Source organism: Heterocephalus glaber, unplaced genomic scaffold, assembly GCF_053883595.1.
Source record: "Heterocephalus glaber isolate CG9 unplaced genomic scaffold, H.glaber_assembly_v1.0 deba00000738, whole genome shotgun sequence".
NCBI classification, from domain to species: domain Eukaryota; kingdom Metazoa; phylum Chordata; class Mammalia; order Rodentia; family Bathyergidae; genus Heterocephalus; species Heterocephalus glaber.
In genome coordinates, this window is record NW_028258161.1 from 10,220,812 (window position 1) to 10,238,928 (window position 18,117).

Genomic DNA, 18,117 nt, shown 5'->3' on the forward strand with positions numbered 1-18,117 from the left:
TCTTTTACTTATTTAATTAAAGCACTTCCTCCAGAAAGATTAGTTGCAAACAGATTTCAGGAGACTCAAATACCCAGAAGAGGGGGCCAGGGATTTAGCTCAGTGGTTCCACCACCTACCTTGTAAGCACAAGGTCCTGAGCTCGATCCCCATCCCCCCCCAAAATAAAAATAAATAAATAACAAAAAAATAGAGAAGACAATTGATCACAAGCAGGACAGGAATATGAATAAAACATCACATTGGAATGAATTTAAAGCTTCCCAAAACTCAAAACTGACATGGGGTATTGAGAAGGGAAAAATTAAAACTAGGTTTTTTTTGGTACCAGGGATCGAACTCAGGACCTTGTGCTTGTAAGCCAGGCAGCAGAACCACTGAGCTAAATCCCCGGCCCCATGTATTAAATCCCATTTCCGTTTTCCTAATTGGACCCTAATACCATTTTTTAAACTATCATACTTTATCTACCCAAATATTGTCAGTGTTCCAATTTTCTGTGACAATGTACTATCTCTTTTCAACAAAGGGAAAAAAGTAGTAAATCCTGAAAGCATTCCAATTCCAATTAAGGTATGATACTCATCCAAACCACCAAGGCAAAATTTGCTGAATTGTCATCCTATAATTTTGATGACCTTCCTTCTATTGTTTCTTTCCCATACCGATTTGTGGAAAAGCACTGTGGAAGTGCCAGCTGAGATGATTTTTAAATTACAAATATGGTATTACTATACCGATGATATCCTTCAAAAGCTCCTCACTGCCTTTCTACATAATTCATATACCTTGGTCAGATACAGAGCTTCTTATGGTCCGGTCCCCACTGATCTCTTTATCAAAATTTAATTTTTCCACATAATCAAAATCCCTGAAGTTTACCAAACATCCTACGTTATTTCACACAATTGTCTTTCTAAGTGTTCCTCTGTTTGAATACAAATCCTTGAACTAGCTAATTTATGTTCAACTTTTTGGGAAGCACTACTCATACTATTTAATATCTGCCTAATCTAAGCTGGGAGTTCCCGTCCTGAGGGTTTTTCAAAGCAACTTTAACATGTAGTGTGTTGTTTGCTTTTCTGTCTCCACTACAGATCTGAAACTAAGATGAGCTATATTATCTTAGTTTTGTACGTCTACAAGCTTGCAGAGTCTGGTAAATTAAAATCTCTTTAATCTTCTGCCAAATGAATATATTAAAATTTTTACTGAATTTTGTTGACAGTAAAAATTCAAAATCAGTTAACAGTTACTTCATTAACCTAAACTTTTGACAATATTTACAATCCCTCCTTGGGTTTAACGTTCTTTTTTTTTGGTACTGGGGATCCAACTCCGGACCTTGAGCTTGTGAGGCAGGTGCACTACCACTGAGCAATCCCTGGCCCCTAGGTTTAATGTTATTGAGGACTTTTTAAATCTACAGTGTCTGGTAAAGTATAGAGCACATAATAAATAAATGCTAGGTTATGTATTATGCAAAAAGTAACACTAAACCTTAAAGAAGTCTGAAGGTCTTAAAAACCTTATTATCTAAGATTAGCTGTGAGATTATTTTTTCCAATAATTATTCTTCAAAAATAACTTGGCATGTTTATAGTACTTACTGCATCTCAAGTTTTGCTTGGATTATTGCCTGGATTACAAGAATGTGAAATTTTTTGGGGGGGGTGGGTGGGTACCAGGGATGGAACTCAGGACCTTGCGCTTGCGAGGCAGGCACCGGAACCACTGAGCTAAATCCCTGGCCCAAGAATGTGAATCTAATAATAAAAAAAAAGCCCTTAGATTTAAGATTAGCTATGGGATTATTACTTGTACTTTATCCTAAAAAATAACTGGGCACGTTTATATAATACTTACTGCATCTGAAGTCTTGCTTGGATTATTGCTTGGATTAGAAGAATGTGAATTTGAACTATGAAGAGCACTGTGGTTGTGTGAATTTTCTTGTGGAGAGTAACTGGTCCCTTGAAAAATAAAGAATAGAGTGAATTACAATGGCATTTCATCAGGATTTTGTCACACTATGTGATCTGTAGATGTTCTATCATCAGTTTTTACATGAGCATAATGTGTATGATTCGTACTTTAATATTTATGACTATACATGTGGTTTAAAAATACATTACACAGCTGAAAATCTGCATCATTAAGAAACTTTCAGGGTTTTTGGCTTAAATTTTATTGAAGAAAAATGTCATACATGCAGAGAAAAGGGAACAAAAATTAAACTGATACAAAACTAAAAGGTCACTATTATCAATGTTTTTACATATCAATTTCTTAAATCATCTTCCCAAATTGATTTTTTTTTTTGGTACTAGGGATGAAACTCAGGGCCTCATGCTTGCCAGGCAGGCACTGCGCTGCTAAGCTACATCCCCAGCCCACAAATTGCTTTTTAATAGTCATGCAATTGGGGGGGCGGGGCACCAGGGATCGAATTTGGGACCTTGCACTTGCGAGGCAGGCAGTGGTACCACTGAGCTGTATCTCTGGCCCATCACGCCAAGTTTTAACTGAAATACCATCAAGTTTTAAAAAATGTGTTTACAGAGAGGGATCCAATTTCAAGATGGAAAAAAATGGTCTAAGTGTCTCCTAACAAGATCAACTCTACCTAAACTGCTTAAGAGTACCTCTTGAGTCGTCTCAAAAATCTACACAACTCAAAGAGTTTCTCAGTTGTTTTAGGAAAAGCCAATGGATAAAATTCCAAACTTGCAAAAACTCAGAAACATATCAGTGCTCCAATTTCTTTCTCTATACCTAGAGAGGGTTTTTTTGGGTAGCAAGTTAACACAATGCAGCTGGTATTTAAAAAACGAAAAAACAGGTGGGGATGCAGCTTGTAGCTCAGTGGTGCTACACCTGCCTGGCAAGAACAAGGTCCCAAGTTTGATGGGGGGTGGAGTGGGGGGAGGGGCAGACAGCTGGCAGTGCTTTGAGGCTAACCAAAATGAGCAAAGTGAGGGAAACAAATTTTAAATGGTCCAGTAAGCCACAAATTAGTCAGAATAATAGTGGCTAAGTAAGTGAGAAATGAGTAAGTACTGACTATTTCAACCAACAGGAAAAGCTAAGTGAATGAAAGGAGAACTGAGACTGATGACGTGACTATAAGGTTACATACATCCAAGTAGAAATAGCAGATCTACGCAAAATTAGAATTCAGAAGGAAGGGAGCACATATAGGTGGGTTTAGAAGCCTTTTGAGTTCAAGGGCAAGGGCACATTAACTTTTCAAGGTAGCAGCTTACAGATTAAGTACTGCCAAAAGAAGTGGCAATAGTCAACTTTCAACCCTTGACAAAGATTCTAAGGAAAGCAGTATCGGACTCAACCCCACCCCCCCACCCCGCCCCGCAAGCCACTTGTGTCACAAAAGACAAAAAGGGATCCACTTGAGTATGTACAGTATTTACTTAAGGACAGTGTATGTGGTACAACAGAGGGTAATTTCCCAAGCAGCACTTTGCTGGAAAAGCCTAATGGTTTCTTCATCTACTTATTTTGCTATGTTCTATCTATATAAAACACACTAAAGCCCCTTTGAAGTACAGTCCATAAAAAGTCCTTTAATAAACAGCTAAAGAACAAACACATACACACAAAAAATAAGTTTAGTGTGCAGCCAAGTTACCAGAAAGGCCTGAGACTATCTTCACTAAGGCCTGTTTGCATAGACACCCCTTGGTAGGTATGTGGGGGCTTATGAACTGCTTATGATGCCCAAGTTTTAGCACAAATTACAAGTCTTATGCCGAACACTTGCTTTTCTAACCAACGCCTAAATTTTTGGTATGTGCTAGGCAGAGAATACCTATGAAAGGAGCCAAGTCCAATGTAAAAGCCTTGAGCTTCCTTGATAGATAGCATTCCTCAAGTCACCATAACTTGCTGCTGAAGAATGAAGGGCATTCTTTATCACAGGCTACTGTGAGAGGACCTTTGAAAGCTTGCACTTGGATTACTCTACTGTGTCTCATGTTTTCCTTGGCTGATTCTGCTCTGTACCTTTTTACTGAAAGTCACAGTCATTACAATGACGATAGACTATGAATCTTCAGAGAGAATCACTGAACCCAGGAATCGTGTCAGGATCCCTAAACACTCACTAGCAAGGAAAATTCACATTTTTCAGAAAATCTTTTACTGGTGCTAAAATTTCCATATTTCAGACGTAACTCAATTCCCCCTCCCCTTCCAAATAAAAGTAAACCAGTATGGACTACTAGAATATATTGAGTCCCCCAAAAAAGAGAAAGTATACACACTTCAGCTGTACACCATACTAACAGATGCCTGGAAGCTCAAGGCCTTCACTATGAGCACCTCTTGTAACTTTTGTAGGGGCCAAGGGTAACTTATATTAATCTCATGGTGTCCCAATCAATTTAGTATTGGAATACTTATACAAAGTTTTTATGTTCCTGATGTATACATTTTTTGGCAGAGCATGTACTACTCAGAGTTGCTATTTCTGTAGAAATTTTCATAAATAATATCACTAATAATTGGAGAAAGACCAATAGATTATTACTGGCTGAAATGAACACAAGTAATTTATTAGAGAAACGTTTGGCTAGATGCCTCACTCCGACATTTATTTATATACACTCTCGGACAAAATGGTCCATCATTAAATCAATGAAATAAGATTGAAAGACTTGAAAGGTACTCTATGAACAAAGAAGCTATTTTATGGATAAGTTTAGTGAACTCTCACAAGATTAAGACCCAGAAATCCCGCTCTCTTTAGTGGTTATGGAAGAAAATGCAAGTATTGGAGGGGATTCCAATCAGTAAGTGCTCACCTCTAAAGAAACGGTAAATCTCCCACCAGAATGAGGGTATCAGCTTTGAGGTCTAGCCTATGGGTTTTCAGAGGGCTTGGCCTAATAATCAAAAACTATAACCATCAAGGAACACTAGCCTAAGAATTTAAAGAGAAAACTGAGTCAGTGGTTAAGAAGGGAACTCACTTTCAAAGACAGTAGCTTTCTGGATAGGGATTGAACTGCTCACTCTATAGAAGAAATTTATCTAGATTACTTGACATGAGTAACTAAAAAGGGAGAAGATTAAGATATTTTTAGCAATAGTCTAAAAATAAACTAACATTCTTAAGTAAAATTCAAATCCAACGAGAAGAGATTTTATTGGAGGTACAGTATGGCAAAGGGAGGACAGATAAATGTCTCAAATATCATCACAACAGTAGCTAAACAAAATTAATTTTCTTACAATGAAAGCTATCACAATAGTGGACAAAGCATTTTGGAGCTATTTCACTTGAACTTTTGACTCTCTCCATGAAACTTTCAAAGCCAATGGGGCAAGCAGGCAAAAGAGCAGTGTTGTGCACAACTCACCAGGACCGAGGTGCTGGTGCTGGTGTGGTTAGGACTTCTGAGTAATAAAGGAAGTGCGACACAGCACAGAATTCCTTTTTAATCTATTTTACCTTAAAATCTCATATTAATTTCTACAACCAACCCCATGCCAATCCATTTGTGTATTTCAGGGTAAAAATGTGTCTTTTTATTATTTCTCTTACTACAACAGAGTCTAAAGCCAAGAAAATGTACTTATGGATGAAAACATTTCCAAATAGACTATGAAACATTCAGAATTACAATAAAAAATACAGTGATTATTCAAGGGACCAAGAAGACAACACATTATATACTGTTGAGAGATCTTACCAATGTTTGACTTAAATGAAGCAATGAAAGGAAAACTGTGCCCCCTGTTCTTTATAAATTACCAAGAAAAAGCTGGCTCCTTGTAACAAAACGTCTCTCCAGGAAACAGCATTACTGGCTGGATTTAAGCGGTAAATATTTAATTCAACATTAAGTAATTTATAAAAATGAACAAAAAACATTAAGCAATTTAGGACTGATAGTCTTAATGGGCTCTGAAAAAGGGATATGACTGAGAACTACTTGCTTGTGTGCAGTTTTTTCTTTGGGGGAGTTAATGTTTATACTTGTAACTTGAAGAACTTTTAAGGGTGAGCAAAGTGCTTAAGTTTCTAGTGCTCAGGCGAAGAAACTTCAAATGGAGATGTAACGATCTGACTCTTATGCTGGTTTCAGAATAGAGTTCAAACATCAGCAAAGTACAGCCAGCTATGTGCTTGTTTTATGTTAGTAAAATTTTATCAGAACACACCTATAGCTAATTGCGTGTGGCTGTGAGCTACTTTTGTTCTTACTTACAAAAGAGATTAAGTTCCACAAGATTAAAATATTATTTCTCTAAATCATACTTTTAAAATAGCTCGCTGACTCCTGGACTAGACAATGTTAAGACTAATGACTATAATGAGGCTGACATTTTTTCTGACAAAACTGTCAGCATTCAAAAGGCAGTATAATCCCTGCTTGGCATCCTAAAACTTCAGAAGATAGACTTAACAGTGAGCAGGATATAACCTACAGTCTGAGAAAGCCGGGGTTCTGGGAGAGTATTCTGAGAAACAGGCCAAAAAGTGTAGGAAAACAAATGTGACCAAGCAAGAAACCAGCATTAATTACAACGTCCACCTGTTTAGAAAAGAGAACTTAGACATTAGTGGGGAAAGCAGAAGGATATATAATTCTGTAACATCAAGTGAGGCTGGGAAATGTAAGCAGTTTTTCAAATAAACAAGTTTTCATTCTACTTCCCTAGGAAAAAAAATTTCCCACATGAACCAACACAACTTCAATTTACATAGAAGCCATCCTGCAATTATCAATGATGTATCAGCTAACTGGTGGGAAAAAACCCCAAAACTGTAGCTAAGCAGTCTTTTGGGGGAAGGGGAAATAGATCAGTAGTGTAAAAATGGGCTTGCACGTGGCAGTCAGCTACTGCATGGTGTAAGGTCTAAGCTCTACTCCATGACGGCTACGGCCCCCACCCAGTTACTCAACACTTGAAACCAGATTCACGAACTGAGAACTGCTGTATGTGTAAATACACACTAGAGCCAAAGACTTAGTACAGAAAGAATGCAAAGTACCACATTAACATTTTCATATTCGGGCCTGGGATTTAGCTCAGTGGCACCGTGCCTGCCTTGCAAGCACAAGGTCCTGAGTTCCATCCCCGGTACTGGGGGAAAAAAATAGCAAAAATAATAATAATTTTTTTAAAATTTCATATTCAGTATATGCCAAAATATTCTGGGTACATTTGATTAATGGGACTTACTTTTGGGGTTTTTTCCAGTACTGCAGGTTGAACCCAAGGCCTTCGAACTGAGCAATGTTCCCCCTTGTCCCTCCCATTTTTTCCAAACAGGAGACATTTTTCTCTCTACTTAGAAACAAAATCTTACAGCACCTGTGACTTTATTCAGAACACAACAACCACCCGAATTCACTACCAGGGCCTCGGTCCTCTGATTTGTAAGTCTTGGTGCCTTCTATGAATAAAAATAGGTATAGCTATACAATGAATGAAATGGTGTCACTAATTCCCCCCCAAATGACCCAGGCAGGTCTTGAACTTGCAGTCCTTCTGTCTCAACATCCTGGAGTGCCAGGATTACAGGCACTATGCCGGCCACCACACCCAGCTATTAGGACGAAATTTTCCAGAAATAACTACTATGCAAATCACAAGGATTAGCACTTGATTTTATTTGGAACTTACACCAATTTGTTTAAAATCTGGGAAAAAAACCTCACCACTGACAACAATGCTATGAAATACCTGTCCCAAAAGGCCATCAAGCAGATTCCTCTGTTAATCAGTTAGGATTGAACATTAAAGTGGCAAAGAAAAATTTAAAAAATACTCTCACTTAATTATACTAATAAAGCTTGTTCTAAAAATAGTGCTGTCATACTTTATGTTAAGTATTTTTAGCATAGTGAAACAAATCAGTTTGTGAAAACTACATACAACATTATTCCATTTGGAGCTGTGTCTTTCTTGCACCTAACACTTATAGGGTATTTACAAATGTAAACATGTAATTTTTAAAATTATAAATGTAAACTGTAAAATGTTTTGTACTTGTACAATCGAGTATTATAAGCAATGGAAAAGAATACAACACAACATAAATGAACCTTGAAGATAATTATGATAAGTGAAATAATCCACTCAGGCCACATACTGTAATTCCAGTTTATGAGATTTTTGTATTTTTTTGTACTGGGGATTGAACTTGGGACCTTGCGCTTGCAAGGCAGGCAGCGGAACCACTGAGCTAAATCCCCAGCAGCTGATTCCATTTATATGAAACATCCAGAATTGTCAAATTTGTAGAGAAAAAGTAAATTAGTGATTTCCTAGACCTGGAGATATAGACTGAGACTGATCACTAAATGGTTTCTTTTTCATGAAGAAAATGTTCAAACACTGACTTAATGGTTGCAGCATAACTATGAAGATAATAAAAACTGCCTTGGGCCAGGATTTACTAGCTCAGTGGTTCCACCACCTGCCTCACAAGCACAAGGTCCGGAGTTCGATCCCCGGTACTGCCCCCCACCCCCCGCAAAAAACAACCAATGCCTTGCGTACTCTAACTAAATGAATTGTATGGCATGTGAATTACCCATCAGTAGTACTACTACCAAAAAATAAACTATACCTTGTATATGACGCTGAATATCTTAGCTGGGACATGGCACCTAACTCTTTAACTTTTCTCTAAATTAAATCCTATGGGACACTTTGAATAGAAAATGTTACATGGCTATGTAAATCCAGAATACAATGAATGTGATATTTTCTTGTAATAAAACTTAAATGTACTCTATAATCTGAGAATTACTAAGGTATAGAAACTTTAACCAGAGTAAAAAAGAACTACTGACATGATACAATGTGGATGAACCTTAAATTCACTATCCTAAGCAAAAGAAGCCAATTACAAAAGACCATGTAACATATAATCAATTTAGATGAAATATACAGATGAAGAAATATCTACAGAAACAAAATACATCCCTAATTGGGGAGTTGGAGGCGGAAGGGAAAAATGGTAGTCACTAACCGGTGAATTAATGAAGGAAAGATGGGACAACAAACGAACAGTTCTTTTGGGAGGTGATTATGAAATACGGTGAGTTACATCTCAATTAATTAATTTCCGGTAGCGAGGATCAAATTCAGGACCTTGCACTTGCCAGACAGGTGTGTTGCCACTGAGCTACATAGCTGGCCCTGTATCTTTTAAAAACTAGCGATGGTGGGGCTGGGGATTTAGCTCAGTGGTTTTGCCACCTGCTGCACAAGCACAAGGACCTGAATTCGATTCCTGGTACAAAAAAAAAAAAAAAAGCCATGGTGAGAGCCAAGCCACATGGGCCACCAGCAGGAGGACACCCCCCCACCCACACACACTGGCTGCCAGGAAGTGCTGCTACCTGGATCCACACCACAGAGGTGCAGGGGGTCATAAAGGCCATCGTTTTGAGCTCCAGTAGAGCAAAGAAGTGAACAGACAGAGGGTCTCTCTGAGGCTCCATGATGAAAATTGAAGCCCACTGTCAAAGTGAAGAGAATGCCTGCAATAAAGGCTCACCAGACCACTGTAGTTGTTGTTCTTCCTGGTATACTGAAAATGAGACTGCCTAAGTCATTAGAGACTCAAAACCTAAAGACCAGCTATATCTGGAAGACACCTCTGAGAAACAATCATTCTGTAATGGTTCTAAATACAAGCAACAAAGATACTTACAATATTGAAGTATCAACCCAGGAATTAAACCAAGGACAGTATCAACAATAAAAATAGAAATGAGAGGACAGCTAAGTAAGACCAAATCCAGACTTCTAGCTCACCAAAGGCAAATTCTGGGGGAAACGAGGTGGAAAAATCGGATATCAACCACCTGGACACCCTGAACTGACAGCACAGGAAGTAACCAAACAGATGAACGAGGCTTTAGAAAAATTAAAAAATAATTTTCCAGATAACTAAAGAGACGGTGAGCAGAATGAAAGACATGATTAGAGGCTCTAGAACAGAAACAGATAAAAAAAAATAGATGAGCTCAGGACCATGATGGAAGCCCTGAATGCCCAGTGTAAGAAATGGAAACCATGAAACCCCAACATAGGAAAAAAAATGGAACGCATGAAAGAGATTCAAACAGATATCCAGATTAAAAACTCCACTTAAAGTTTTCACACAATGAGAAAATGTGAAGATAGAATATCAGACAGAAGACAGGATTATGGTTAGTGACCATGAAAAGAAAGATCACTTAAAAATAGTAAGGGACCATGAGAAATCGATCCAGCAGCTCCTATAGACACAAAGAAGAATAACATAAGACTGATAGGAGTCCACGAAAAAACAGGAGAAAGTACAAATGACATAAAAACAAAACAAAACAATACAACTGTTCACAGAATGACAGAAAACTTCCCAAACAGAGCAAAAGAATTTGACATACAGATAATTGAGGCATACAGGACTCCAACTAGCTGTGATAAAAAAAAAAATCGACACCTAGACATATAATAGTCAAGATTCCAGAAACCCAACAGAAGAACAAAATCCTACAACCAGTTAGAGAAAAGAACAAATCACATACAAAAGAAAGCCCATCAGAATCACAACCGACTTCTCAACATAAACCCTCAAGTCGAGAGCCTGGTATGAAGTATCTCAAGCCCTAAAAGAAAACAGCCTCCAACCTAGACTGATGTATCCTGCAAAACTATCTTTCAAAATCGACGGGGAAATAAGATACTTCCATGACAAAGAACACCCAAGAAACTTCATGAATACCAAACCAGCGCTCCAAACAATTCTAAACAATATCCTAGAAAAAGCCAAATGAACGTCACAATGCCATGAGGCCCAAAAGAGAAAAGCCATCAGGCAAGGCAAGAAATTAAAGGGAGATCAGGGAAAAATAAAAAACAAAAGAGCCAACAACAGGAAAATAACATGACAAGAATAAGTCAATACATGTCAGTTATAACCATCAACGTTAATGGCCTCAATTCACCAATAAAAACTAGCTATGGTAAAATATTTTCTAAAGGAGTAGCTGAGTCTAACCAGGTTGAGAACACTCAAAATAAAATAACAATAGCAATAATAATAGGATGTGTGGTGGTGCAACCCTGTAATTCCAGCACTTGGGAAGCTGAGGTAAGAACAACTTGAGGGCCGGGAATTTAGCTCAGTGGTGCCACCAACTGCCTTGTGTGTGCAAGGTCCTGAGTTGGATACCTGATACAAAAAAAAAAAAAAAAAAAAAAAAAAAAAAAAAAAAAGCACCTTGAGTTTGAGGCCAGGCTGGGCTACATAGTGAGTTCAAGGCTAGCCTGAAATACACCTAGTGAGATCCTGTCTCAAAATAAGAAAACACATAATAATGATAATAATAATAATAATAAAATAAAAAGTATTCCTTTGAGAGAAAATAGTATTTTTAAGTCAGTTTTAGAACTAATTCCGTCAAATTATTTTAAGATTCTAAAGGGATGAGTACATCCTAAAGTTGAAAACCTGAGTATACTTTCCTAACCTGATGCCTTTAGAATAAAGTATGTACAAAGAGAACAGCACAAGTTCTACCACATCTGTAAGGTATCGCCAAGAAATTTTACCTCTTGACTCTAGTCAAGCAAGTAATACCAGATTTCAACTGCAGAAAGCATATGGTAGTCAATTCTCAGTCTGAGAAGGGGTGAGAACACAACATAATCTTAAAAGTTATGCATTATGGGGCCGGGGATTTAGCTCAGTGGTTCTGGCACCTGCCTCACAAGCGCAAGGTCCCAAGTTCGATCCCCGGCACCAAAATAAATAAATAAATAAATAAAGTTATGCATTATGTCTTCATTATATCTCACACACTTAAAACTGTTACATTAAGATTGTAAGACAAACTATAAAGATCATCTAACAAGAGATTTCAACTGTGCACAACGAAATGGAGACTAAACTTCAGTCAAGGAAAACAATATGAGCAACAGCCTAAACATAGGAAGACACATGGTGAGAGTGAGCTAATAAGGAGAGGTAAAGACCAATTAAGCTAAGGACTATTCAAGGGCTCTATATGCTAAATTAAGGAAAAAATGAATGTCACCTTCTGGACAAGCTCTTCTCAAAATTACTTAACCTAATTTTCACTTCTGAGTGTATTTTTTGATGCTTATACACAGCACTGGGGCATTATGAAAAAGCATGTCAGAAGTTTATCTCTAAGGATAACAAAAGCTAAAGAGTATTCTTTCTAGAGAAACGGCTTCCTAATTTTCCCCCTAGCTTTAAAAAACCACAGAAGGGCCAGGGATTTAGCTCAGTGGTTTCACTGCCTGCTGCGCAAGCGGCAAGTACCAGAGTTCAATACCCGGTACCAACCCCCCCCCCCCAGAATTCTCCTGTATTGTTGTCTATTTCCCTCTCCCCATACCAGGGATCAAACTCAGTACCTTGCGCTTGTGAGGCAGCATTTATCAAAATTAACCTTTTTACAAGAATCAAAAAAGAAAATGTAAATCATAAGCAACAACAGAATAGCCACAACTCAACTGGCACTGGGTTGAGAAAATTAAATCCATACTGAAGTACAGGGAACGTCCTAAATTCCAATTCCTCTCAAGTCCACATATTTTGCATACTTATGACAGGCAAAAGAGGTGGGAGAGAAGGGTTGTCACTCTGACTTTTTTTTGGAGGTAGGGCCAAAAAGCAGAGAACTGCCTGAATCAGAGGAAAGGTCATCTAAACCTCTGCATGGAACTCTATAGATGGGATTTCTTGCTAAGAATAAGTCCAGTGAAAGTTTAGAGAAAACTTCACCTCTCCAATTTGTCACTCTCTTTCAAATATATATTTTCTACACCCCTTTCCCTGAACTCAGAGTATAAACCATCAAATTATAAGGGTACAGTTAAAATACTGTTCAGGCACTTTAGGGGCCGGGAATTTAGCTTAGTGGTTCCACCGCCTGCCTTGCAAGCTCAAGGACCCGAGTTCCATCCCTAGTACCAAAAAAAAATACTGTTCAGGCAAATAGACAGAATCAAAAGAATATAAGCACAATGCCTGCCTGCCTGCGTAAAATGGCCCAACAGAATGATTTTACTCAGGACAAGTATGCAGAAATGTACCATGCAGAGCCTATACAGAGACCAAATAAGTACACATACAACATACATAGGCAAAGAAAATTCTCTCAAAGAATTCTCAGGAAACCAAGAACATTCTAGACAAATTCTGTTCTCAGAGTAATGAAAACATAAACTGAAAGAAAACACAAAGAAAAAATAATGCAGAAGTGTGGGGCAGGAGTTGGGAGAAATAAGAGTAACTCAAGAGAAACGAAATCACTGGAAAAATTAAAACACCTTAGAAGAAACAATCAACAATGCATCCAGCAATGTCAATCATAAAGAACATAGAACAGAGATATCACAAAGCATATAAGACAAAAGGACAAAGATGAAAGCACTTAGAGGTAAGATGTCAGGTAGTCAAAGGTGAAGACAATGTGCAAAACTGGAGGTCCTGAAACAAACAAACAAACAAAAAAACCCAAAACAAAACAGAAGGGACACTTCAGGAACAAACCCATGAAATAAAGGACAATCTGAACCATCAGATGGAAAATGGCTTACCATGTACCAGAAAATAGTACAGTGGTAACTCGGTTCATGAACTTAATATGCTCGATGATTCTGGAAAAGATGGGCAAGTTCATGTCTGTGTGGAAAAGATGGCCGTGGTTGTGTTGATTACCTGATGCAGAGTTCACAAACAAAAGCAAACCTTTGCCAAATGCTTCTGTTTCCAAACCGTTCCTAAACAAAAGCATTTGTGAACTGAGGTACCATTGTAATAAAGTCTATATCTTCATCTTAGTAGTGATTTTTATGCATCAAAAAATTCTAAAAGCATCCAACCAGAAGCATGTTACTTATAAAAATTAGTTGACCCTAGACTTCAACGGTAACACTAAATGCCAGAAAACAACGAAATGTTTTGTGCTAAGAGAAAAAAATAAATGACTCAATTATTTTCAATTCAGTATGTCATTCATGAGCAACACCATTAGAACATTCTCAAATATATAAGAATTAAAAAACCGAAGCATCCATAACTTGGATGAAAAGCAACTATAAAAGTGAATCATAAAAAATTAAAACAAGTTTGCAAATGGAATAGCTATCAGCACTTTGAGGAGCAAAAGAATGCACTGAATCCAGCTAAATTTATCTGCTTATGATCTAATCAATAACCATTCTGATTACCAAGTGTTTATTTTGGTAACTATTAAGTACTGTACCAAACCCTAACCCCAATGACTGACATACAGCAAATTTTAATTTACTCAAAATATAACTTTTAAGATGCTTTAAAAAGGTTGTAATTCCTTGTTCTGTATACACATCACTTTTAGCAGTCTGGACTTTCTGGTTTAACTTTCCAGGTAATTCTTAAGAAGAACCAGGGGGATTTAGCTCAGTAGTGCTGCCGCCTGCCTTGCAAGTGCAAGGTACCAAGTTCGATCCCCAGTACCAAAAAAAAAAAAAAAGAGAACCAGAACCAGGCTTAGAGACCACAGGTCAGCTACAGCAGCAGGATACGCTACAATCTTTTCAAGACTCCTAAATCCTCAAAGGCAGATTAACATGTAGAAATGCAGTTTTATTCTAAGTAGTGGAAGTATTTTAAGTGTATTTTAAAAAATAGTGGCAGTATAGTAGTATAGTAGGGATGAAACTGCTATAAATGCCAGATTCTAGATTGTGTTACCTTTAATTTTTAAATGTCTTTAAAATGCAGAATGCCAGCAAAATGTACCTCTGAAAATAGTAGCTCAAAAGACTGATAGCTTAAAAATCACTATCTTAAGGGGCTGGGGATTTAGCTCAGTGGTTTCGCTGTCTGCTGCTCAAGTGCAAGGACCTGAGTTCGATCCCCAGCACCAAAAACAAAAACAAAAAATCACTATCTTAAATACATTGGATAAATCTATACTATAAACTTGCTCCATAGTATTTTTTTTTTTTTTTTTTTGCGTGGGGCAGAGGGGCAGGCAATGGGATAAAACCTAAGGGCACACTACTGCTGAGCTACATCTCAACTTTTTAAGAGATAAGGTCTCAACTAAGTTGTCTAGGCAAGACTTGAACTTGAAATCCTCCTGCCTCAGTCTCTCAAAGGGCTGGGGTTACCAACACCCCCCCACATTCCACTCACAGTATGTACTAACCAAATATTAAAGTACATATTATCTAAGAAGAGTCTCTTACATTATTTTCCAAGCAAAATGAAAAGCAAATGAGAGTACAATTATTGGTACTCTCCACTGGCTACATACACCGAAAACATTTTATTAGCATCTGGTTATTAAATGCCTTTCCTTAAAAGAAGTTTAGGTATTTCTATAATGTCCTTACAAAAGTATGTGATTAGGAAGAGAAAAATTACAAAATCCTGATACTCTACAATAATATAGTTTGATAATTAACTACGGTATGCAAAGATTTTCCAACTTACAAATGTTACTAAAAGCATGCAATGAGATTAAAAAATAGAGAGAATGATTAATTTTTTTAAATTTACTAGAGTAAAAGACACAATGTCATTAATCCCCCTAAAATTACACCCTTCCATACTTCAAGCCTACTCATTCCATGGTTCTTTCCATTTTCTGAAGTAGTTCTGGAAGGGCCCTTTTGTGAATATCTTTAGCTGCAGCGTTGTGGCTGACTTGATGTCCTGAACTGATTCCACATATTTACCTTTCATGGTCAATTTGACTTTGCATTAAGAGCCAGAAGATGCACAAAACAAGGGAGAAAATTCCGAAGGGGATTAATGTCAGTGTATCTTTTACTGTTATTAATTTTTATTTAAACATACACCATTTTTTTAATCAGCCCCTGTACACAGTTAAAATCTGCTGTTAAGATCCAGCAATGGCACTCAAGGGAATTTATTACAAAAGAAAAGTTATCACACAAAAAATCTACAAGCAAGTATCATAGCAGCTGTATTTCTAACAATCCACATACATGGTTGAACTGTGACACACCAAAAGCACAGAATATTCATCATTAAAACAAGAATGTACTTCTTTGAGCGTGGAGGGGATGCAGAGGACTGAGCACGAGCTCCTGCCATGTAAGGCATGCTCTGTACCACATCCAAGCCCAGGTACGCTACTCAAGAATATTATGCTAAGTGAACAAAAGGTCAGTTTTAGAAAGTTAAAACTGTGTGATGATTCCATGTATAACATTCTTAAAAGGACAAAACTGTAGACTCAAAACAGATGAATAGGGAAGGCTACAGGCTACCACACAGCTGTGGCTATAAAAGTAGCACAGGAGATTTTTGACTGGGAATGGTCACATTAACATGTAATAAAACTGCATGGAACTAAGTACATACCCAGCATAAACTATTTAAAGTAACAAAATCGAAAAAGTGTCACTTTCTTTGCTGTGACAGTACACTGTGGTTATGCAAGATGTAATCACTGTGGCAAACTGGACAAACATGTTTACTGCATAGCTGCATTATTTTCTACAGTTGCAGGCAAATCTACCAGTGAATTAAGAAAAAATGTTAACCAGAGAAAGACAAAGGGAATTTAAACCCAGGTGTGACTGTTCCTTCTACTCTCCTGTTAAGAAGTACAAGTTGGGCCGGGGATTTAGCTCAGTGGTTCTGTAGCCTGCCAAGCAAGCACAAGGACCCGAGTTCGATCCCCGGCACCAAAAAAAAAAAAAAAAAAAAAAAAAGTACAAGTGATGGATTGGAAAGAAAAGTGGAATGAAGAAGGCAGTACTGCTTCTGTTTCTTCAAAAGAGCTCCAGTCTGCCTTTGCCATGGACATCCAGCGCAGACCCTTCAGTCCTCCATTTCAAACCCTCCAGCCTCCTGGTAAAAACTCACACAAGACTCTGCAGTGAGGTCCCAGCCTTTGACTGGATCCTTCGGATCTCCAGAGTGCAGACAGTTCTTTTGTACTCTTCCACACCCGATACCACAGATGGCCATCATAAGCCTACCTTAAAAGATAAGAAAATAAACTTTGCCAGAGGAAGTGAGCCGCACAGGTGCTAGCACCCACCTTGACATGAGAAGACGACACGTAAACATGTCTCAAAACCAGACTTCCAGATCAACTAAAGCAATCCCAAAGGGAAACAAGATGAAACACTCTGATATTCAACCATCTGGATTTCCTGAACTGGCAACAAAAGAGGATCTAGAAAAAAATGAAATCAGAAATAATTTCTCAGGTAACAGCAGAGATTGTGCCCATAGCGCAAGACATGATTAATAAATCTGGAGGACACAGATAAAAAAATAGAGGACCTGAGGAACATGATGGAATCCCAATATAGGAAACAAATGGAATACATAAAAAACAGATGCAAACAGATTTCCAGGAGATTGAAAACTCCACTGAAAGTCTACACAGCAGAATGAGCCAATGTGAGGACAGAATTTCAGATATAGAAGATAAGATTGCAATTTAGTAACCAGGAAAAGAAAAATTGCTTTAAAATTGTAAGGGACCACAAGAAATCAATCCAGCAGCTGCTAGATGATGCAAAGAAGAATAACATAAGACTGATTGGAGTCAATGAAGAGAGGAGACAGTGCAGACGACATAAAAAAACTATTTGCAGAAGTGATGGCAGAAAACTTCCCAAGCAGGGGAAAAGAACTTGACATGCAGATAAGTGAGGCATATAGGACTCCAATTAGCCTTGATCAAAAAACATCTACACATAGGCATATAATTGTTAAGATCCCAGAAACCCAACAGAAGAACAAAATTCTACAAGCAGTGAGAGAAAAGAAACAAATCCCATACAAAGGCAAGCCCATCAGAATCACAGCAGACTTCTCAATGCAAACCCTCAAGGCAAAAACAGCTTGGAGTGATGTATTTCAAGCCCTAAAGGAAAACAGCCTCCAACCCAGATTGATGTACCCTGCAAAACTATCTTTCAAAACTGATGGAGAAAAAAAAAATACTTTCATGACAAAGAGCACCTTAGGAACTTCATGAATACCAAACCAGCACTCCAAAAAATTTTAGACAATATCCTAGGAACAGACCATGAGGATCACAACCCCAGGAAGCCCAGCAGAATGAATCCATT

General features: G+C 37.8%; 1 protein-coding gene across 9 annotated transcripts in view; it reads right to left on the minus strand.

Annotated features, from left to right (window-relative positions):
• Wac (WW domain containing adaptor with coiled-coil) overlaps positions 1-18,117 on the minus strand; it is an 81,805-nt gene that overhangs the window by 33,546 nt on the left and 30,142 nt on the right. For all 9 annotated transcript variants that reach the window (XM_013078479.3, XM_087206953.1, XM_087206955.1 and 6 more), the window contains exon 4: positions 1,867-1,973. In XM_013078479.3, coding sequence (XP_012933933.1) covers positions 1,867-1,973 — 107 coding nt within the window. The remainder of the gene's footprint in view (positions 1-1,866; positions 1,974-18,117) is intronic.